Here is a 23,184-nt window from a genome sequence, read left to right as displayed (position 1 = left end):
CATTGTTTTGATGAGGTTGAACAATGTTCAAGAATCATGGTTTCTGAAAAAGTCAAATAGAAGAGAAGTTGCAGAATCTCTCTTTTTTTAGATATAAAACCTTGAGAAAATACTATGATTTGACTTCTCTGATCATGTAGATAACAGGTAGTGAACCCAAGTATTTTGAGTTAACCCCATTTATAGTATCTAGTAAAAACCAGGCCATTAGATCAAGATCTGAAGATGTTGGACCACTATAATCCTTGATTTGAGAAAAAACTACTACCCCCAAGCTTTTCTGAATTTACAAGTCCATTTGTAGCAAATGGATGAAAATGGTCGAGCATGCTACAATTTATCCTCTTAAATGTTGATACTTTGATAACCATGTAGCATTCATTAACTGTACATTAGTTGTTAGAATTTAATATGGTTCTAAATACTTTCATGAATTTCCCCAGGTATTCAGTTTTACATTTTGAGATCATGTTTGTGGTTAGTAGGATCCCCAGTGCTTCTTGAATGAGATAGCTATCTAATAGTTTGTTGCTCGTTTCTTTGCAAGCTTGTGCAGACATGTTATGTGCAAGAGGAAGATTGCAGACGCCTGCAATCAGGCTTGAATATTGCACTTGTTCTTTACCAGTTTGTCTTAGTATTGGCAGCACAACTAAGAGAACATAATATAAAGTCAGTAGATTGTGTACAAATATATATACACATAGACCCCTTTGTAATTGTTAGATCCATATTCTATGTTATTATCAAATTATTTGTTTCTCTTTTGAATTTCCTTGTTATATCTCTTTCATTAGAACATAATATAAAGTCAGTAGATTGTGTACAAATATATATACACATAGACCCCTTTGTAATTGTTGGCTGTAGATCCATATTCTATGTTATTATCAAATTATTTGTTTCTCTTTTGAATTTCCTTGTCATATCTCTTTCACGTTGCTGGGATTTTTCTTAGCTGGTCTAAATAGAATGTCTTCTCATTTTCCCCCTTCATTTTACATGTTCCAATCTTGTGATTTTTATCCTTTCCAGTTCATTTCATGTTTGTAACAAAACTGGATTTTATGACCTTTACTAAGATTGTAATGGATCTGAACTATTTACCCCTAAAGAGATTGAGGTTTAATAATAGTTATTTAGTAGTCTACATTCCTCTATTATTTCAGCTACTTATTTATTTTCCATCCATGGAATTGAGTTTCGAAATTGTCTTCTCTGAGTCAGAACTTCAAATGGGGAATGTGTAAGAATTAAGAGCATATTTGTTTTTATAATCAGTAGGTGTCTGTGTATTGGATCAACTGCACAGGCAATTGTGCAGTGGATCTATTGCACTAAAGAGGTAGCTTAGTAATGTCAGGTACCAGTGGGATGTGGATGATCATATGTTAGTCTTCAAAACATGCCTAATACTCTGGGTGATGATTGTGATGCCTCATGAATATTAGCTCTGGGGAAGACTATTGGACAAGTCAAATATTGATGAGGGATAATTCATGATTAGGAAATGAGATAGGTATTTATCCTAAGCTCCTTATTTGTAAAATGTACATTATTATATGTGGCTACTTGTATAGGATGATCAATTGAGAAAACTTTCCTGTAAGGGATCTCATCAACAACTTCATAATAAAAACAGATGTGCCAACTGGTCATTCCAATTATTTTTACATAAGAAGTATGAGTTTAATCTGCTCTCCTGTTTTTTATCTGCTGAGAAGTAATTCTTAAATGCAATTTAATGTGATGTCTCAAACCATGTTTCAGAGAAATTTCAGTTCTTGCAAAAATTGAGAGTGTTGACTCCTTGAAAAACTTGGAAGCCATTATTCTTGCATCAGATGGAGCGATGGTAGCTAGAGGAGACATGGGTGCTCAAATTCCACTGGAAGAAGTTCCTTCAGCTCAGCAAAAAATAGTCAGGATGTGCAGGCAGCTCAACAAGCCTGTAATTGTAGCCTCTCAGCTTCTTGAATCCATGATCGAGTATCCTACACCAACTAGAGCTGAAGTTGCTGATGTCTCAGAGGCTGTTAGGCAGAGAGCAGATGCTCTGATGCTCTCAGGTGAGTCTGCTATGGGACAATATCCAGATAAGGCATTAGCGGTGCTGAGAAGTGTCAGCCTTCGAATTGAAAGATGGTGGAGAGAGGAGAAGCGTCATGAGGCGATGGAGCTTCCAGTTGTTGCAAATTCTTTCTCTGACAAAATCATTGAGGAAATTTGCAATTCTGCTGCCAAAATGGGTAGGCATCTTGATTTATTGTTTTTGTCTATCTCTCCCCAGTAACCCAGTTGATTCTTTAACCTTGGAAGTATATGCCATGCACATTAACCTTTTCCTAGACCTCACATTGTTACAGGGCGTAGTAACCCTGGCTGTTGCATTCAACTGCATAGTGCAAATGTCTATTTTTTTTTACTTATAATCTATTGGTTCTTGTTCTTTTTGGCTCTGGAATAAATTAATTACAAATATAGTACATGAACTGTGCACCTCATTTCAATTTGGTACACACTTTTTTTTATTTCGTGATATTCTTAATTTTTGTTTCAGTTTTTATTTAGTAATTCTGTCAAAAAAAAAAAATTCCAGACAGATGGAAGATTGACCAGTGGTATATAGTGATATTTTTTATAGTTAACCCTGTGATTTTTTTCACATGTTATCCCAAGAACTCCAATACATTTAAAATATGACTGTTATTCACAGGGACGATTGTTCATAGTAATTCTTGGTTACTTTTAATCACTAATTTCTCTTTCTGATCATCCTTTTTGGACTTCTCTTGCTTTAGTTTTCTTTGTCTTTTATGTTTTTTTTTTTCATATTGGCTTAGTACAGATGGAGGTCTGGAAGGGAAATTTCTCTACCCAATTTAGTTTCTGGTACTCTTTCTCTATTTATTAACTCCAATTGAACTTGATATCCTTCTAAAATTTAAATTGTATGGGTCGGCCTATATCTAACTTATTCATGAGTTAACTAAATCCTTGTATTTGCAAGATTATGGTATTAGGAGGATGATACCATATTTAGCTTCTTGGATGACTATGACTAGAATAAAAAATAATAATAAATTGCAACAAAGGACTAATCTAGAATAAAATGTAAATACACCAACTTAGAAATTTTCTGGGACAGAATGCATTCCCTTCCTTTCTTCAATATGTTTTTGAGTAAATCATCTATGTGACACTGAGCCAGTAGTCCTTTATGACTAGGTTTAGCTTCCACGTTAAAGCCTGCTATAGAATTATATTATACCATATTTAGCTTCTTGGATGACGATGACTAGTAAAAAAATAATAATAAATTGCAACAAAGCTGACATAGATATGTTTGAGCATTCCCTTCCTTTCTTCAATATGTTTTTGAGTAAATCATCTATGTGACACTGAGCCAGTAGTCCTTTATGACTAGGTTTAGCTTCCACGTTAAAGCCTGCATATAGAATTATATTCTGGCATGCAGCAATGTTTGTGGCACTGAGCCATCAGTCCAAGTATCCAACATTTCCCCCAGAATTTTTTAGAAGATATTATTTGAACTGGTTAATAGACCCTTTGCATGGATTGACTTTTGGAAATCAAGATAACTTTGGCAGGATTTATGGAAATTCTTATCTCATGATATTAAACTTTTGTTGCTGAAAATCTGTTTCCACTTCCATCTCATTGTCACTGTTTACTTCTTTTGACCCTGTTAATTGTGATTGTCAGCAAACAACTTGGGAGTGGATGCAGTCTTTGTTTTTACGAGTACTGGTCACATGGCCTCTCTGCTATCACGTTGTCGCCCTGATTGTCCAATCTTTGCATTTACATCCTCAACATCTGTGAGGAGGCGATTGAATCTTCAGTGGGGTCTAATACCCTTCCGTCTTAGTTTTTCTGGTGACATGGAGAGCAATCTTAACCGCACTTTTGCTTTGCTCAAGGCCAGAGGAATGATCCAGTCTGGTGACTTAGTGATTGCTTTGTCAGATCAGTTGCAATCCATTCAAGTGATGAATGTCCCGTAGGAGGATGCTTGTATTTGCCTTAGTGTGTATCCAATTTATGAAATTTTGCCCAAGCTTATGGCATGCATGCTTGACTGCTTGCTGTATCCTTTAGACACAAATGGTACCTACTATTTCTTCTGGATTACACATTCCATTCAATGTTTTGAATTGAAATCGTGACATTTGATCTTAATAATAAAGAGTTATTGGATTCTTGCACCATGAATTGTTTTTGAATTACGGCTTTATCTGTTTGCATCATTTATGTGCAAATGCTCTGGTAAGATTGTTCATCTGTAAAACAATGCTTTCATAAAGGACTTCACCAAATTCTCTGGGAATACTTGTGATATTTTCTTTGTTCTGGATTAATTTTAATGTTTCCAAGTATGAGCGAAATTTTATTTGCTCTCTTGGTAAACCATATATCTATTTGTTGGTTTGCAGATTTTAGGATCACTCTTTGGGTTTCACTACCTTTGGATCTTTGTCTATCTTGTTATAGAAGGACATAACCTTTTGTGTTTCTATTAACTTGTGAGAAGTTATTGCAAATTGATGAATGACTCCAGCCCAATGGTGTGAGCTGTTTGTCTTTCTGTTACTCTATTTTACTTTATTTTATTTCAACTTTGTTATAAGACCTCAATACGTTCTTAACTGCTTAGTTAATATCTCTTGTTTTTATCCTCCAAATAAGATTGGAGTTGCCTCTAGAATATTGCTTTGTTTCCTCGCATCTAAAGCTTACATCAGGCATCAGGCAAAGCAATCTCATCTGGAACATCACACTTTACATTACTGTTTCTTCATGCAAAGTCAGACTCAAAACTCTCATCTGTCAACATAACTATTAGGATAGTATTATAAACTATGGTGGCATTGCAATGCGTCCTTTCATAAAAGGTAATTCCAGAGTCAAAATTCCTGCACCTTTTACTTGCTGCTGCACTGTGTTTTTTAACTTGGACATTTATGGGCACTTCTCATGTTCACATATTCACATTCATTTGACTTTTGGCCTAACAAAAAATCACTCCTAAGCTTTCTTTATGCCTAGACCTTATCTCATATGAGACTTCTTTTCCTATGATACACTAATAAATTTTAGGAATCAGAATTCTGATAAGCAATTTTGTAATTGGAAAATTCTTTTATAAATGTACTTCACAAATGCTTACTTCTCCCAGATTTTAGGAATTTGTATCATATTGGAAAAGTTGAACTTTTTCTTTAGTAGTAGTCTATCTGTTATGATCTCATGAAGGTGAACTGATATGGGTGTAGTATATAACAAATGGACCCAATAAAACCTTATAGCCGAAGTCACCGGCCGCATCCTTATGCTAGATAATCCAAGGGTCTAGACTGTAATTTTGACTAGCAATTAGTCACCCTTTTTTCTCCAGAGCAACAATAATCTTTCGCTGCACATTTTTCCATAGCATTCTGCCTTCTATCAGAATCATTTGGTTCAAATAGCCTGTGCCCTGTGGACAATTCGTATGCTAACTAACTTCACTTGGACATATCCTTTGCTTTGTTGAATCCTTCGCTTCTATAATTCATTAGTTAGCAGATATAGGCCTGAATCAACCACCAAACAACCCCTATTTCTATTGCTCAATTTCACTAATTTCTCAGAGCATTTCACTTCTCCCTGCGTTTGATGCCTTGCATTTTCTTCTCAGGAAAGCTGTACTTAACTCAAACATACCCCATACCCCATTTATCCTCCATGCCTCTGTGCTGAGATGAAGGCCTGAAAAACAATATTGGGGGTACAGGCATGTCATCCTCCTACACTATAGGGTGGTCCAGTGTGGTTGGTTCAACTTCTCAATTAATTTAATCTCCTGTCAGTAGTTATTTGCCCTTTGACTTTGACAAATGTTTGATGTCGAGCTGTTTCTGGTTAAATTATCCTTCTCTGGTAGAACAGATTTCTAGTTTGTTTGTTTTGTAGACTAATTTATTTAACACGTTTATTCACCAATCAGACTATAAAACATTATTTTTATGAACTCCATAATCCTGAATGTATTTATTATGTTTCCTTTCTTGATTTCCCAATCAGAATTGTTTAGAAACTGTTATTTAAGATACATTAGTGAATGTGACTTTGTTCCACTTGTTGATCATGGATATTCAATGGTGACCTTGTACACAGGTCTTTGAGGAAGATCTAGGGATGAAATAAATTGACACTGGGAATAGTTGAGGTAACTGGGCGTAGATTCATAGATCTAATGGAAGGATGTGGTTATAAATCTAGACAACAATTGAAAAATAGAGAGGAACTGCAGTGGAGGTGAAACCTAGTCCAATAACTAAAGCTCCATATATTTGAATGCAGATAATAAAAAAATTACTTTTTACATTTTTTTCATGTAAATTGAACAAGGAATTTACAATGGGGAATCTCTATAATTTTAAAAAAAATACAGTCTAGAAGTAGACTTTGTATTTTCCTTCTCTAAATTTTTCTTTTTTGACTAATTCTTTTACTGTCATACGCTGCTACTAGAAACAGCTAGATGCTTCAATTCTCCCTTTGCTTCTGAGAGGGATTCAACAAAGGTTTTTCAACACGTATGAAGGTAATTCTCTGACTTCAGTCTTCTGTTTGTTCTTATTAAAAGAAAGATGCAAAACTATCAGTCATGGTGTCACTTTCGTTTCTCTAAAGCAGCATTAGCTTCAGATACCAACTGCTTTGTGCATTAGATTTTACTTTCAATCTGCCCTGTGATTTCTGTAAGTCTCTTTCACCGCCCCACCATCATGTTTATATTCCAAAGCTAACCAAAAGCATCCTCTTGCAAACAAAAATAGGAAGGTTGTTGCTTTCAATATGTAAATAGGCGAGTAAACTGATGTTACATTATGTGAAGATGCGCACCAGCTCAAGCAATACGAACAAATCTGTGTGCTATAGCGCCTGTTATCTCTTTACCAACTAATCTTTCCTAAAGATATTTTTTTACCAAAACAAAATGATCATAACCTACAAATAAGTGGTGACAAAAAAAAAACTTAGATGACTCCTGATCTCATTGTCTGTCCTTTTCAATGCTTAGAATAATGGTGAGTGCCTTCCTCATTTCCATTGATGCTTACAAAAGCAACAAACTTTCTTACAAGCAGAAAAAGGGTGTGATCTACGGATACGGTGGATTTATCATGTTGTCATATTCTCTGAAAAATTATGAACACTGTAACTGATAATCCTGATAAACAGGATGGTCCCCACTAATGTGGGGCATCTGCATCATTTCCCTTGTGCCATTCAGGGATTTGGTGGCTGGAGCTTGATTAAAGTAAAGTTGAATGCTCTCATCTTTTGTCTAATTTGAGCCTGAGTTTACTTTACAAGATGATATCATCTTTTTGCCTTGTGTGAACTAATTTCTATGTTATCTTTGTAGAATATACTTGATGGCACAACGAAATCCAAAATATGAATTCTTAAACCAAAGCAAAAAAGTGTTGATGTGAATCCTAAATACCTTGTGCTGGCAAAAGACCATATCCAGTAATTCATGGATATATTTTTTTATCAGGTGACAGTTAGATGCCGCTATCGACAATTACATCAATTTCATTATGGATTGATTGATCTCAAGATATATCTATAAAATTACACTCTGACCCAGTCATAAAGAATTTATAATGAGTGGTCTTAATCATGTTAATATGAGATGGGGCCCAATGCACCCAATTTATCATGTATTTATTGTCTGCAGGTGCCGTTGTACTCTAGCTCTGGGCAAGACACCCTTTGGAGCTGCTGTTTACTTGGTTAGTAAGTTAAATTGCTTAGAGTTTAAAGCATATGTGTGATTTTAATTCTAACCAACTTACTCATTCCTATTATCCAATTGTTTCGTCTTCTAGTCTGCATTAATTGCATGAAGGTGGCACAGAAACAATCATAGTAATGCAGGTTTGATCTCTTGTCTGATTATGCAAGTAGTTCCGAGTGGACTCAGCGAACCAATCACTGACCGAGTCAAAGTGTAACTTGTTTGCCCCCGACTCGTTAATTGGATATGTATGCGGGCACGAAAACAATTGTTGCCATGCGAAGAGGCAAGACGCGTGTCATCCACGTGTCTATGCGCACGCACGCACGCGGTGACCCCGAACCGCTTGGGGCTTGATATTAACCCATTCTCTTTGATTTAATTACCAGGGAAGGCCACTGACAGTTACGCGGCCGGGTGGGACGTGGCATGGATGTAAATCAGGTGCCATGTTGTGGTATTTTGGGCATTCGGATGGAAGATATCTGGTTCCCAAATGTGCCCTTCAGTCACGGAGACTGCGGGGGTCACACTGGAAAACGGCGTGAAACGAAGTTATCCAAAACGAGTGGGTGCGTTTTAGTCATTTGAAGCTCCGAAAACGACGAAAAAGGGGCCCATACGCGTCGCGATCGAGGATGGAATTCGAAACTGCTCTATACAAGAAGCCACTTACCTGATCATAGCAGTTGGTGCGATGACACTTCCTGCACTCAGATTTACCTTACTCACGCTTTCACATTTGTTCAGGCCCACTCATTGGATGAATGTGGAGTCGGGTATATTTCTTTGTGAGGTACGACTTAGCGGTGAAATTATTGCTCAGGATGGGTACTCTCTCTCTTCCGAATAATAAAGCCCTTGCTCGGGCCGCTGTTCCTCTTCGTTCTATTTACCGAATCTCCCTTCTTTGCCTTGACAAAATTCGCTCGTAGGCGATGGAACCCATGGAAGAAATCACCTTTTAGTCGGAATCTACGGCGGCGAACTCGGCGGCGGTGCGATCGCAGTGTGTGCAAGCTTAAAAACGCACTGCTTTTGAGTCTGGCGCAGTGATCGGTTCGAATTAGAAAGACGGAGGCGGAGGAACACCGGTAGACGTTGAATTATTCGGGATTTATTATTAGGGCGATGATTATTGTTAACGTGCTCTAGTTGTTAGATCGCCAATCTTGGCTTCATTTTGAGAATCGTGAGTTTGTATTTGCTTTGGAAATCGTCCATTTCTTCGTCGCTTTTACGTTTTGTTTTGGGGGATTTTGTGAAAGATCTGAGTGTTGCGGAGATCAGATGAGTGGTAGTGTGGCAGTGGGCAGTGGCTTAGGGTGAAGGGGAGAGGAAAGTTTTGGTTTTTGACTTTTGATCGCAACGGCCATGCCGTTCCAGATGAAGGTCCAACCGATCGACGAGAGAACAGCGGCGAGGATCGACCCGGCCAAGACCACCCCCAAGTCCCGACTGAAGAGGCTCTTCGAACGGCAGTTCCCTGGCGTGATGCGGATCTCCGTGGCGGAGAAGCCCGGGGATGGGAGGGAGAGGACGGACGACGGCGGTGAGGTGGAGCCGAGTTCCGTGTGCTTGGACAAGATGGTAGTCAGCTTCATGGAGGACGGGGGAAACGAGCGGCCGCCTCGTGGTCGATGTTACTGCTTCAATGGTAACTACGACGATAGCTCCGACGACGAAACGGATGTCCGCGGTGGCGGAGACCATCCGGCCGATGCTGCCGAATTGATCAAGGTAGAATTTAATTCCTCTTCTCATCGATTTTGATTTTTCATCTTAAAAATTGGGCATTTCCCAGGGATTAATCTTCTGCACGAGCGTCGCCGAGAGGAATCTGCTAGCCGACGCATCCAAAATCATGGAGAAGGCAAAGAATTCGAAGGGCAAGGGGGAATGTCGGAGGATCGTCGTCGAAGGTCTGCAATCGCTCGGCTACGACGCTGCCATTTGCAAATCCAAGTGGGATAAAAATCCCTCCTTCCCTGCTGGTATCACTCTCTCCTCCCTCTTCCCCAATCCAGAACAACTACTATTGTCCAAATTTCTCCGATCACGGGTGTATCGACTCTGCAGGAGAGTACGATTACATCGACGTGGTGATCGACGGCGGCGAGCGCATCCTGGTGGACGTCGACTTCCGACCGGAGTTCGAGATCGCCCGTTCAACCAAGTCGTACCGTGCGGTGCTCCACCATCTCCCGCCCCTCTTCGTCGGCCGGCCCGACCGCCTGCAGCATATCGTCGCCGTCGTCTCGGAGGCGGCGCGGCAGAGCCTGAAGAAGAAAGGCCTCCACGTCCCCCCCTGGCGGAAGCCCGACTACATGCGCGCCAAGTGGATCTCCTCCTACACCCGCACGGCCGACTCCACTCCCAAGGATGATTACGAGCCGGACAGCGTCCCCATCCTAAAACAAACCACCGGAACGAAGCCGGCCGTCGACGCCTCCCCGGAATTCTGCGACGGGAGAGAACCCATGGCGGCTCCGTGGGAACCGCCACCGGCGAGGCCAAGGTCCGGCGTCAAGATCATCGCCGGCCTAACTGCGGTGCTTTGAAAAAAAACCCATCTTTTTCCCTTTTTTTTTATTTACTTCAACAAAGCCGGTGATGCATGACGTCTTTTAAGAGTCTACCACTAGCCTTTGTATATTACTTCATATTTCTCCACCATGAACAACAAAGCAAGGTTTATGAAACAATTCAGTGCATGCCTAACAGAACAGTGAACTCGATCGAAACGCTTTGAAGCTTTACCACCTTAACTATGTTCTCCAGGCTTGTTTCAGCTTGTAACCCTCGCCATGTACAAGACTGCGTGGAGCTTCTTTTCCTTTTTCTTTTTTATCCAAAAAGAAGAACACAAAAGGCAAAGCACTTGATGAGCTTGCTGATATTGACTAGCAATGATAGTAATAACGTGAGCCATTATGGTTGCTTCCCATAAAGCAATCGGGTACCAACTCTTTAGGCCACACTCAGCTGCTTTATCTGCAACTGGCAAGGCATCAAGCCTTCTTGGCCTCTTCTTTTAGTCTTATTTTTTAAGCATCTTTGGCAGCAGATTGAGAGGCATCGACCATCAAGAAAAAGGCCCCTTCATGCTATTTCAATCCTAGTTATTTATTTATAATTTTTATGTTTAAATTTCATCCAATTAATTTTAGAGATAGATAATTTATTTTGAAGTGGATATATTTTATTCTAAAATTGCGTTGACTTATTTAACTCTTCGTGTATCCGTGCAATAATTACACTCAAATCTGAAATAAACCGTTGGCGCGCCACTGCCGATGCGTTTCTGAAAATTGTCGAGTCGGAATTTTATTATCGTCAATGCGTCGGTCGCGCTCAGGCTGGCGGTGAGGCGGCTAAAATAATTGCTTCGTTAAACCGTTGGGGATGAAAATTGTAAATTTTATTATTTGAGGCGGTTCTTAGTGAAATGTAGTGTAGTATTTAGTAAATTACGCTCCTTAATGACCGGACGAGTCGGTGGCCCTTACGGATTGTTTTGGGATAAACACAAAGTCGCAGCCTCGTGCGCGGACGGCCGTCCATCACGGAAAGCGCGACTTTCAAAGTCAAATAAACGGGTGGAACTTCTCGAGTTCTTGGAACGGGTTCAGAGCCCGATACCTATTATTTCTTTGGAGTTAGTCGTCTCTCTGGCTGCCTCTCTCGGAAGAAAACCCCAGCACCAAGATTGCGATTGCTTCTCCTGTCGCTGGTATTTTCGCCTGTGGGATCGCCGAGGTGAGCGGGGAAAGCGATACGTATCTTGTAGAAGGTGGGAATCTCCATTCTAGGAGCTATTCCTGTAGGCGGGGCGGGGCGGGGCGGGGCGGCTCGATCTTCGGCCGCGGAGGGATTTGCTAGATGAGATCCGGTTGCGGAAGGTAGGAGGCGCAGAAGGATGGGTGCTTGCTTGCGGGCTTTTGCGTTTTGGGTTGTGGTCTTTGGCTGCTTTGCGCCTGGTACTTCCGATGACCCAGTCGATCTTCGCCGAGCGTAAGTGCGATCCCTTTTGTTGTTTTTTCGATTTGTGATTCGTAATGGTGATTGCATGCGTGGGATTTATAGAAGAGGTTGACTCTTTTGGTGGAAGGTCGAAATTTTCTGCTGATTGTTGTTTGTGCCCATCGACAATCGCTGTTGCAATTTTGATTGACTAGGAGATTTTTCTTGGATTGTTGTATGAAAAAAATGGTAATGATTTTGTGTCTAATTGCATAAAGAATGTTAATTCTTTATCACTTGCAACAAAAACAGAAGAAAAATTAAGTATAGCATGACATCATCTGTCCGTTCTCTGTTCGTCAAATCTGCATTTTATGTCTGATCAGACCCTGCATCAGCTCCATTACCAGATAAGAATTACTAAACTCTGTCAAGGCCCAGATGCTTGATATCCTTTTGTTGACACCAGCAGGGTGCTATATCTCTGTGGTTCTAAGCTAGTTTTCCTATCTTCCTATTCTCTACTAGCAAGTAGGATGAAGGTGTTCATAGAGAACGCATACATCAAACCCACTCCAGATACAGCAACTCCGGTCTCCAGGGCTATGTTTGAGAGTTTTTTCTCTTCCTTGACTTGCCGCACCAAGAAAATTAACCTTTTCCAAGAATACAGTTGTGCATTTCCCTTAGATGTTCCCTTTTAGTAATAAAATTTGTAGAATTTAAATATAAATTAAAATTAAAACTAAAATTGTTTTTAAATTTGTATTTTATATAGCATTCGGCCAGTGAGGCGCTTTAGTGAATTAAAACCTTTAGTCAACTAAACCTTCCATGAGAAAATACATGGAGAGCTTTAACACTTGAACCACATTACCTTTTAGCCTAACTTTTTTGGCATTAGATGCTTCTGCTCCAAACTGTGGGATCCTACGAATAGCCATTTAGCAAAGCTCCAACGTGATTGTTTGTAGAGTGTTATCTTACAGAAATTAGTGCTTCAAGTTTATTTTAGAGGTCTTAGAAATCCTTCCTATTTTATCTCTACATAGGAGCACAACCAAATCACCATAGTATTGGAAGTTCTTTTAAATTGGATTTTTTTAACAATTAATAAATATACTCCATTGGGCTATTAATCATATTGTTATTACCCTTTTAACCTACTTCAACAGTCCACCTATTGCGGAGGTAGGATTGCCATTGTAGGAACACTCTTCTAGAAGAATGTCATTTCTCCCAAAAAATATAGAAGCGTAGTCTAGATCATTGCCTTGACAAGTGTAGTCCAGTATATATAGCCTTTGACAAGGTCCCAAGTCAGGATATTAATCCTATTTTTGCCAATAAAATAGGAAAATAATTTGTTCAGTAGCTAATGGAAGTGTGATATTGTTTTTTTTTGGAAAACATAAGTATTTTTATATACAAGAATGCCCATTTCAATGGTACAATAAATACATATTTTAAAAGTTCTAAATCATAAGATGTGCATGTCTAATCCTAATCGTACATAGGCATTTTCCAGAAAACTATTCAATGTATTGCATAAGAATTGGTTGTGTACTTCTTTGATACATCATCATATTGTATCAATTGCACGTACGTGAATTAGATCATGCTTTGATGTCTCCTGTTTGACTTGGAATCATACTAGTTGTTCGTACATTATGTAATTCCAAACAGATTATGAAAACTATTTTTTGTTTCATTTTTTTACAAGCAATTCAAAAAGTTCACTTGTACATATATTATATATTTAATAATTGAATCAGAGTCTTATCACTTATCATAACAACAAATACAACTTTACTGTCATATCTCAAGATTGAAATTTTTGTATCTTCTCCTTAAGTTGTTGAAATCATATAATGTAATTATCAACTCCATTAAATAATTATAGATAAAATTGCACTTGGCAAGAATTATTAGATAATAAATCTAACAACAATTCTAGTGAAAACACAATAATAAAGAGTATAGAAATAGAACTCCAGTAATAAAGCAAGCTGAAACTTGCTGCCTAAGGTGAAGTTTGGACCCTTGTGCAGGGTTAACCTGGGAGGAAGGACACTAAATATCTCTTGATTAAGAGTATTCCTTAGTGCATGGAGCCATTTGAATGACTCATTTTTATAGAGAGTAAGTTTCTTTAAAGCACACATTGGAAAGGGTTGTGCCTTTTCCAAGAGATGTGTCATTTAAAATTTTTGAGAATAAAAATTCGGAATAAAAAAATAATTAGAATTAAAACTGAAATTGATTTTGAATTTTGAGTTTTATAAACTTCAAAAAAAAACTTTCCTAGGTTATCCAAGCTCATTGTGAGGCTTAACCCCATGGCATGGTCCTAAAACCGTGGAACACATCTGGTATTTGAATAGTGATCTAATGCCTTTTGTAATTTAAAATATTTCTTCATCATTATGGTTTTTGATTGCCAGACAGTATATTGTCCTTGCTAGGACAATTTTTGTTTCTATTTTGAAACATTAGGAGAATGGTTGTTGGAGCCTTTTTTCGCATCAAATGCAGATGTCTCTATATAGTGTTTGCTATTGTTAATTAGTATAGCTATGAATAAGGTGTTGGAAAAACTTGAAGTTTCATTGTGCTTGGCTTAGGAAACTATTGTTTTGGAATCTTAGTTTTGATACTCGTTTTGCAGTTTTCCAATAGTGGTGCCAGATTCTGAGCATACAAAACTTCGTCTTGCAAGGGAGGGTTTGGAGGCAATTCAAAGAATTACAACCCCTATAGCTGCTGTTGCGGTCAGTAGCAGCTTAAGTACTAACTGAAAATCAAAGTCAATGGAAAGTGATAGAAATTAAGTTTGATATTCAAAAACTGGAAGACACAGTCATGCATTTATTTATAACCTGTTCTAACTCTAGATTTTGATTAATACTTCCACCTTATTTAAGTCATGACTTTAATACTATTCTATTTTATTACTCATTCCTGTCATGCATAAATTTATGCTATTGTCTGAGTTAAACCTGACTGCATAACCCAAAACCTAATTCATTTCCGAAACACAATTATGCACATTCACGCATTTGTTTCTGGAACAAATTAAGGTCGAGGTTTGGAATTTAAACTTCATTCAGTTTTTTGTAGAACATGATTGTGAAATTGAAATAACTAAATGTATTCAAACAAACCTATTGTTGTAGAACATATATGCTTTTTTTCTTCTATTTTTGCAACCTATATGACTTTCAAGGCTACTTGTACCCCTCTGGTCTTTTCTATACACTCCTGCTAATCCAATTGTATTGTTCCTGTGTTTTCTCCATCTCTTTTGAAGTTTGATATAGTTTGGATTGAAATTTGGTTATTTGTGCTATTATTTTTTTTCACTAAGCTTTTACTGAGCTCACATGATCCATTGCCTTTAAAGTGCTATGGAGGCTTCCAGCTCTCCACAAAAGAGTGTTCTTCAACTCTAAATGGGGAATGATATGAACATGTGACCTGGAACATTTATATGAATTCTCTCTCACACACATGCATGCACATTTCAGATTCTAACAAATAATTTCTCAGGTCATTGGTCCATATCGCTCAGGCAAATCCTTTCTTCTCAACCAACTGCTTTCCCTGTCATGTGATGAAGGTGCATTTCTATTTGTTCTTTTGTTTTTTTGCCATACTGAATGCTAAAATTCTTTGACCTCACTATCATGCACAGGGTTTGGCGTAGGACATATGCGTGATACTAAGACCAAAGGTTCATATTCAGTCATCTTTGGTTGTATTTGTTTTTGCAGTTTTTAACTTTTTATTAAGCTAATTTCCAATATTTTATGATAGTTTCTATGTTTTTTGTTTTTATCACATTTAATATCCTTCAATAAGCAACTATCTTTTGGTGTAGGAATATGGGTTTGGGGGACACCTGTTGAAATGGATATTAATGGAGAAAAAATATCTGTCTTATACCTAGATACGGAAGGATTTGAAAGTGTTGGAAAATCAAATGTTTATGATGATAGGTAATTTGGAAATTAGAATAATTTCTCCATCAGATATAGGCTGTATATTTATTCTTTTTGTGTTCTTCAGGATCTTTGCTCTGGCTACAATTATGAGCTCTGTGCTCATTTATAATCTCCCTGAGACGGTTTGTTCTTCATCTGTTGGATATTTGATCAGCCTATAATGGGCACTAGTAACTTCTTCAATCAACTCTTGATTGTTTTATTCCCTTAGGAATGCAGTCTAATCTCATTCTTTTTGCTTTGATGGTTTCTGTTGTAGATCCGTGAGGCTGATGTATCTAGGTTATCATTTGCCATTGAAATTGCAGAAGAATTTTATGGAAGGTCTAATTTTGGATTGCACTAAGTTCAATTTTTTTTTATTTATATTTTCTGGGGTTCCCTTCCTGACTGTTGCATGTTTTGCTGACTTGTTGCTGTCTGGACAAAAGGGTGAAGGTACTATAATATTATCTAGCGTTCCATTCTTTGGTAAGGTATTTATTTTAGTTATTTATGTCGTTATATGTGTATACAGGGGCAAGATGTTGCTTTTGTGCCTGCTAAACTTTTGTGGCTTATCCAACGAGATTTCCTACGTAAGCTATCTTCTTTCCTTCAATAACGTGCTAACTACTGATGAATATAAGTTCTTGAAATGTTGGCATAAGGATAGTCATTCTATTTGCAACATGAGCTAAGTAAATGACAATAAGAGAGTAAAGTCTGCTCTCCTGAATTAGGGTTTGCAAATGTATGATCTGCATATATTTAATTATCTGCCAACAATTGGAAGTGTCTAATTTAGTATCATTGAGCATGATCTAGTAGATGTATGTGATATTAACATTGTAGATTTCAGCAATTTGATAGGATCAGTTGACCTACGACAAATCATTGCATCACCAGCAGGAAAAGTAAGAGTATTTTTGGTGTGTCTCAGCTTATGCATGCGGCTTTAGATATTTAACTGTTGATTGCTCGATACTGCTTTATCATTTATGATGGCTTTGCTACTATTTATCCCTTTTGTGCTTACCTTATATACTTTGTCTTTCAATATCCATAGATGCAGCAAATGTCTTGCTTTGGTCTTTTTCACTGTAGATGCTTATTTTGTTCAAACAGAAGGAAAGTCAGTTCAAGAAATGGTGAATGAAGCCCTTCAGCATGTACCAAATAGCAGTGGTCAGTGTTAGCCCGTAGTCTGTTGGTGTGTGATTGATACTGATGGGAATCTTGCTAGTAACCTTGAAATTTATCTGCATCTTATATTTTGATTTTCAGGTGACAAAAATATTGAGCAGGTATTGCATTCTTTCAAACTGTAAAGTCAAACTTCATGAATAAGCAAACTTTGGGTTTCCATCCTTGCCTGCCTTTATTGGTAGTCATTTTGTTTGTAAGGAGGTAGTGGCTGATTCACTCCCTCATTCTTTACATCCATTTGCATGTGGTGAATCAGGTAAACCAAATTCGGGATTCATTGGCAATGATGGGTAATAATAGCACAGCTTTTAGCTTGCCGCAGGTACGCTTTCCTTTAACTTCTCTTGGCCTATTACAGTTCCTATAAGTTTTTTTTTTTGGATATGAATCACTTTATTTTTTGTTCTCTATGGCAAGCCGCCATTATTCTTCATTGTCTGTGAAATATCATGCATATTACATTTCATTTGGCTAAGCATAATTGCCCTTTCAATATTTTTGCAAATGGTAACCAAAGCTTATTTTCATTGGTTATATTAAGGTACCAAGTTTTCATTTGTGCATAAATTGGAGTCCATCAGATTGGCCCTATCTTGTATTGTGGCTATTAGCATCTAGTGTTTATTGAAGCATCATGGTTTTCCATTTTCCTTTGTGAATATATATGAAGCTGAGTTATCTAATTTGGTTTCACAAGTGTCTGCCATACTTTTGTGCTTGTGGTCATAGAAAAATGTGCAAGGTTACTTGTGATAAATTTGTCTACTGCTGCATTTTGAGATGCTTCCTGTAATCTCTTTTGTGTGCCTTTCAATTAACAACTCTTCAACACATCAGTTAACATCTATTGCTAAAGGTATAATCTATTATAGCATGTATGAAGTACATTTTGAAGCCCCCGTGATTCGTGTTTTGTTTCAAGTTCTTGGTCTTCCTAATGTTCTTCTAAAGTTGAATATTGATTTAAAGCTCGAAAATTGTGTTGTCTTTCTGTTATCTTATTGTCATTCAGTAGTCTCATAAACTGTGTTATGTTGCTGATGCTTAGTAATAGAATTATGCTCGTGCAAGTTAACATACATCTTTTATTTCTATTTCAATTTCATGGTTAGAAGATGATTGAAAACCTTGAGTCTTGACAGCCTCATCTCCAAAGGACTAAACTCTGTGACTTGAACGATAGCGAACTGGATCAATTGTATGTGAAAAAGAGGGAGCAATTGAAACAACTTGTTACATCAATTATTCGCCCGAAGATTGTTCAGGGAAAACTTCAAAATGGAAATGATTTTGTAGCTTTCCTGGAACAGGTAATGGATTTATCCTTATGGCCACAGTCATCAGAGTAATACTGCTCTTATATTAAAACCTTTAAAGTCTGAAAAACATGACTAAGAAAAGCATTTTGGAAAATTCTAAATCGTATCATTGGTTTCTTTTCAGATTATTGAAGCCTTGAATAAAGGAGAAATTCCATCCACAGGCTCTATTGTCGAAGTATTCAATAAGGTGATTCTTGAACGTTGCTTGAAATTGTACGGCAAGCGAATGGACAATCTGCAACTACCAGTAGAAGAGAACAGGCTACATGAGGTTCATGAAGAATCAAAAGTGGAAGCTAAAGAATTGTTTGATCACCAACATTTTGGTCGGAATCATGCTGCACAATCTGTTTTGAAACTTGATTATGAAATACAAAAGGTGCTTTTTTCAAGGACATAACGCTTGGCATGTTTTAAGTTGGTCTACTAATAGATCTGCTAGTTGACTTCTCACATATAAGTTAAAAGAACTGACAAATAAAAACAGTTTGAACTGCAAATTTACTTGAATTTATTATAAATACTAGGCACTGCATGGGAGCTTTTTTAAGCAATTAAAATGTATATAATTTAAAGGTACAAAACTTAAGACTTAGAACTGCCTTATTCATGGGTCCTTTTTCAATAGCTTAAATTCCAATGTGTTTGTCTGTTGTATCTAACATTATACTTATACATATTAGCCTGTTAAATTGATTTAAATGTGAACATGCATTTTTTGAAATATTCATGTTTTCGTGGTTTTATTTGCTTGTGAACTCTAACGGTGTTATGCTATGCTTGGAATGAACTAGGTGGTGAATAATTGCACAGCATGCATCAAGAATAAATTTGAATTTGCACATAATGAGATAGATCATAATACTTCTCTATTCATGTTATGGAAATCAACTTTTGATGTGCAAGTTGACCTGTTTCTTGGGAAGTGTTTTTTCTTTTTCTTATTTAAATTTAGTCTTGGATCTTTCCTATATTTTATTATGTTTACTTGTGTAATATCCATCTGCAGGTTTTCAGAACAATCCTTCTTACAAATGAATACCAGTCGTCAAAATTGTGTGAATCCCGATACACGCAGTGTGAGGATAAAATGGACCATCTTCAAGTTATGAGACTTCCTTCTATGGCAAAATTCAATGATGGTTTTCTTCACTGCAATCAAACTTTTGAGAGTGAGTGTGTCGGACCTTCAAAAGAAATGTATAAGCAGAAAATGACAAAGGTAAAATTTAACCAATTGAATAATCAAATAATAAAAGCTTCCTCTTTTCTATTCATGTCATTAAATTCTAAAATATTTTTTACTACAACTAGATCTTAGTAAAGTAAATGAAATCTTGGTTCCTTTTCTTCCATTTTCTTTAATACTTGAAAGTTATACTCCAAATTTGGTTGATTTACTATGGATGACATTATTTCAGATGTTGTTCTTAGACTTCCCTCGATATATATATATATATATATATATATATATAGTAAATTCATAATTATTATCAACTTGATTTTACCATTTGAAACTTTTCCTTAATTGCTTTAATGTTGATGTTATTAAATGTATTATTTTGAATGAAATTATTATAACAATGATTTATTATTTTGTTGCACTATACATTCTTCACAAAATTAGTTGTTGAAATATTCTAGATGCTTGTAGTCATTATCGGTAAAATAAATACTAAAGCCTCAGCTTGGAAATTAAAGAAAAGAGAAAAATATTTTTTATTGTTAATTTAACAATCCTTCCACTACTTGAGAAGTTATATATGTCATGGGAATTTATACATGCCAAGGATGTATCTTTTTGAGTTGATTACCAAAGTGCACTCAATTGCATAATATCCCCTTGAATAACTTAGGAATCTTTTCTAAATGCAAGTTACATAGATAGAAAGCTAAACTATTTCTCTATATCACTTTTAAAGTATCATTTCATAGTAACACTCAACATGCTTAAATGCAAGTGCGCCGAGATGAATTTAAGAGTTTTAAACCAATCTTCTTTCATTTAGTTTATTTACTAATACTATAAACAATCAATTGAATTAAAATTTTATTGAGCCATATTGTACCAACACTAGACACATATTGTACCATATTGAAGTGTACCAATATAAATTTAGATGAGGTTTACTATGTTAGTGACCTTTCACTTGCATTTTTACTTCTGAGAGATGAGACTATAGTATGGGCAATTGAATTAGATTTTTGGAGAAAAAAATTATAAATATATAACAGCCATGGTAACCTTCAAACTTTAATTAAGATTTCATTAGTCAAATTCATCTCGAAATGCTTTGATGAGTGCCAAAGTGTGTTGAAGCATTCTAAGTGTCTGACACATTACATTGTTTTATTGGGTCAAAGTAATTTACTGGAATGAGAAATTTCAGTATGCTATCTTGCACGACCCAATATTTAAACCATGCGCATTAGCAATTTGTGGCAGTCTTAATGCGTGTGAATTGTAATTCTTCATGATATTGTGTACTATTGAAATCAAGTGGGTACAGCATTCTATTTTATAATTACACTTATAACTTTCATTTCCTTTGTTGAATTTGACCTTTAAATTGTTGGTTTCATATATACACACACATTAGAAAGAGATTTTTCTATCATTCCATGGAAATATATATACTGAAGTTAAATCTCGATAAAATAGGATTGTGTGATCAAACTTCCTATAATATATTTTTTTGTTTGAAATCTCTCCCAAGGAATATTATATATTATGTGATTCACTTAAATTGAAATGCGAGCCACTTTTTTCTTAATTTATTTGTTCTTTCATTATTTTGGCAACAGTTAAGAAGATGATTTTGAATTTCTGTGTTGTCAACTGCTAATTTTTGGTGGTGTCAATTGGCCTAACTGACCATTATGCATCTCTGCCACTGGATATGCATCTACATCCCACCCACTTTTAAGGCCTTTACCAATCTTACTGGCACCAAATATATCTGAGCCAAAAAAAAAAAACATTATTTCTGTTGATGTGATTATTTTTCTTCCACGTTTGAAAAATAAACTCTAAAACTAGTGTTTTTTATATTCTCCAGGGTACCACAGTGTTTCATTTTGAACCTGTGGTTCTTTAGCATCCCTTAAACTGATAATACTAACCAACACGATCCAATTGTGTTTAAACATATTCTGGAAAATTATACTCTTGATAGGTAGAATTTGTACTATTAAGAAACAGACATTTTAGGATGTTATTATCGTTGGTATGTCTTGCATTAATACTGATGGATATCATCATAATGCCGTTCATGTTGTTTAAGGTCAACCAGCTGATGTCATCAAATATATAGTTTTTAATTCAATCTGGAGGGTTAGGTTGTTTGAGATGATGGTGGGGTGATGTATATAATAACACAATTAAACTTTTATCCCACTAAGTGAGGTTGATTATATGGAGCCTCCTATATTATGGGGCTCCTCTATTATATCTTCATCTATATTTACATAAATATTGCTCTATTTTATCGTTGCGAATAAGTATTTTTTAGTCTCCCTCTCTCTATTAATGTTTATATTTGTTATGGTCTCACATCGTCTAAGTGGGATATTTATAGTAGGATGATGTATATTTTGTTAACAACTAACAAATTGAATTTTTCACATTCACTGTTGGTTTAAGTGAAGTAGATGCATTTGTGTTTTTTCCTTTTTAGCAACTCATTCATTGAAGTTTATGATTAATTCCAGGTTACATAGTTTAAGTGAATGATGCCAGGCGTAGTAGTTATGATCTACTTTTGCTTTGAAAACTATATCAATTTGCATGTGAATATTCTTTCTAGCTTCTGACCCCTCCTCTATGGGTGACTTGGTGAACCAGTGCTTATATTTATTTGAACTTTGATTTCCCAGATGCTGGGTAAAGCTAGATCCCTTTTCATCAAAGATTACAACCAGAGACTTTGTAACTGGTTGGTAACTTTCTCACTCATCGTGGCAATAGTGGGCCGATTCATCGTCAAGTTTATTTTATTCGAGATTGCTGGTTGGGTGATGTTCATTTTCTTAGAGACATACACAAGAATGTTTTGGTCATCGGAGTCGCTATATTACAATCCTGCTTGGCACATCATTGTGTCTACATGGGAAACTATAGTGTATAGTCCTATTCTCGACTTGGACAGGCAAGTTTCTCTCTCTCCATTCGTTTGCACATAAAGTATAACACTTGCTAAGTTAACTCTCAACTTTTCCGGTTGTTGTTTCTCCTTTTACATTTTATATTATTGCAACAGATGGGCAATTCCAATTGGTATATTGCTGCTCGCTCTGGTCCTGTATTGGCGGTGTTTCGGTAGGAGGAAACATGGATCTGGTTCAGTGTTGCCGTTGTACTATAGTAGCCGTCGCCGTAAAAGTGGCTCCAACCGTTCGAGATCGGAGTAAACAAACACTCAGCTGAAACTTTATACACAAGTTTCTTATTGTGACAAATCTCTGGTGCTTCATGGTGCCTTTTCAAATATATCACATTCTTTGAGGGCTTGCAAGGAGAGGGTTAGAGACCATCCTATTAACTTTACTAAGCTTTATGCAGATTGTTTGATAGACGAGTATCAGTCAGTCTACTTGTCATTCTTTTTTTATGAGGCATCACGATCTGCTTTGCTAGTTTGAATCAGAATTGCCATTGTTAGTTGCTCCTCTCGAGGATCTGTGACAGTATCCACATAATTTGTACCAATATCATAATGGAAATGTCTGAGCATCATGTTTATTCTAGTCTCCTGTGTGAATGATTGTTTCTCGTAGTATTGACATATGAATGTGTCTAAAGATTTACAATTTTTGGAGTGGAAAATTATAAGATTTATATATATATATATATATAGATTTTGGAAGATCCATCCAACGTATAATATCTAGT

The 23,184-nt window shown here is 36.6% G+C and overlaps 3 protein-coding genes across 3 annotated transcripts in view; all 3 read left to right on the top strand.

The window, feature by feature from the left end:
- Positions 1 to 4,229, top strand: part of LOC141842650 (pyruvate kinase isozyme A, chloroplastic-like) — a 9,213-nt gene extending 4,984 nt beyond the window's left edge. The window contains 2 exon segments of the mRNA XM_074730693.1: positions 1,771 to 2,249; positions 3,727 to 4,229. Coding sequence (XP_074586794.1) covers positions 1,771 to 2,249; positions 3,727 to 4,028 — 781 coding nt within the window. The 3' untranslated portion in view covers positions 4,029 to 4,229.
- A 4,491-nt stretch (positions 4,230 to 8,720) lies between these two features.
- On the top strand, positions 8,721 to 10,517 carry LOC141843014 (uncharacterized). The gene is made up of 3 exons (XM_074731026.1): positions 8,721 to 9,556; positions 9,621 to 9,810; positions 9,896 to 10,517. The coding sequence occupies exons 1-3, from the start codon at positions 9,191 to 9,193 to the stop codon at positions 10,375 to 10,377; spliced, it is 1,038 nt and encodes a 345-aa protein (XP_074587127.1). The 5' UTR covers positions 8,721 to 9,190; the 3' UTR covers positions 10,378 to 10,517.
- Positions 10,518 to 11,658: 1,141 nt separating this feature from the next.
- Positions 11,659 to 23,039, top strand: LOC141842963 (uncharacterized). Its single transcript, XM_074730964.1, has 17 exons — positions 11,659 to 11,830; positions 14,448 to 14,550; positions 15,329 to 15,398; positions 15,474 to 15,512; positions 15,660 to 15,777; positions 15,848 to 15,905; positions 16,043 to 16,107; positions 16,215 to 16,221; positions 16,301 to 16,361; positions 16,891 to 16,950; positions 17,050 to 17,069; positions 17,228 to 17,293; positions 18,114 to 18,281; positions 18,415 to 18,672; positions 19,303 to 19,515; positions 22,170 to 22,441; positions 22,553 to 23,039. The coding sequence occupies exons 1-17, from the start codon at positions 11,736 to 11,738 to the stop codon at positions 22,701 to 22,703; spliced, it is 1,824 nt and encodes a 607-aa protein (XP_074587065.1). The 5' UTR covers positions 11,659 to 11,735; the 3' UTR covers positions 22,704 to 23,039.
- Positions 23,040 to 23,184: the final 145 nt, after the last annotated feature.

This window comes from Curcuma longa, chromosome 12, assembly GCF_044706935.1.
Source record: "Curcuma longa cultivar G26 ecotype Majalengka, Jawa Barat chromosome 12, ITB_CL_G26_1.1, whole genome shotgun sequence".
Lineage (NCBI taxonomy): Eukaryota > Viridiplantae > Streptophyta > Magnoliopsida > Zingiberales > Zingiberaceae > Curcuma > Curcuma longa.
The sequence above is the reverse complement of the archived record's forward strand: the minus strand, read 5'-3'. Positions and strand labels throughout refer to the sequence as shown.

Excerpts from the sequence above, each read along its gene's own strand:
- LOC141842963 (XM_074730964.1), top strand. The coding sequence starts at position 11,736 with ATGGGTGCTTGCTTGCGGGCTTTTGCGTTTTGGGTTGTGGTCTTTGGC. Across the intron at positions 16,951-17,049 it reads GCATGTACCAAATAGCAGTG|GTGACAAAAATATTGAGCAG; the intron begins GTCAGTGTTAGC and ends TTTGATTTTCAG. Across the intron at positions 17,070-17,227 it reads GTGACAAAAATATTGAGCAG|GTAAACCAAATTCGGGATTC; the intron begins GTATTGCATTCT and ends GTGGTGAATCAG.
- LOC141843014 (XM_074731026.1), top strand. The coding sequence starts at position 9,191 with ATGCCGTTCCAGATGAAGGTCCAACCGATCGACGAGAGAACAGCGGCG. Across the intron at positions 9,557-9,620 it reads ATGCTGCCGAATTGATCAAG|GGATTAATCTTCTGCACGAG; the intron begins GTAGAATTTAAT and ends GGCATTTCCCAG. Across the intron at positions 9,811-9,895 it reads AAATCCCTCCTTCCCTGCTG|GAGAGTACGATTACATCGAC; the intron begins GTATCACTCTCT and ends TCGACTCTGCAG.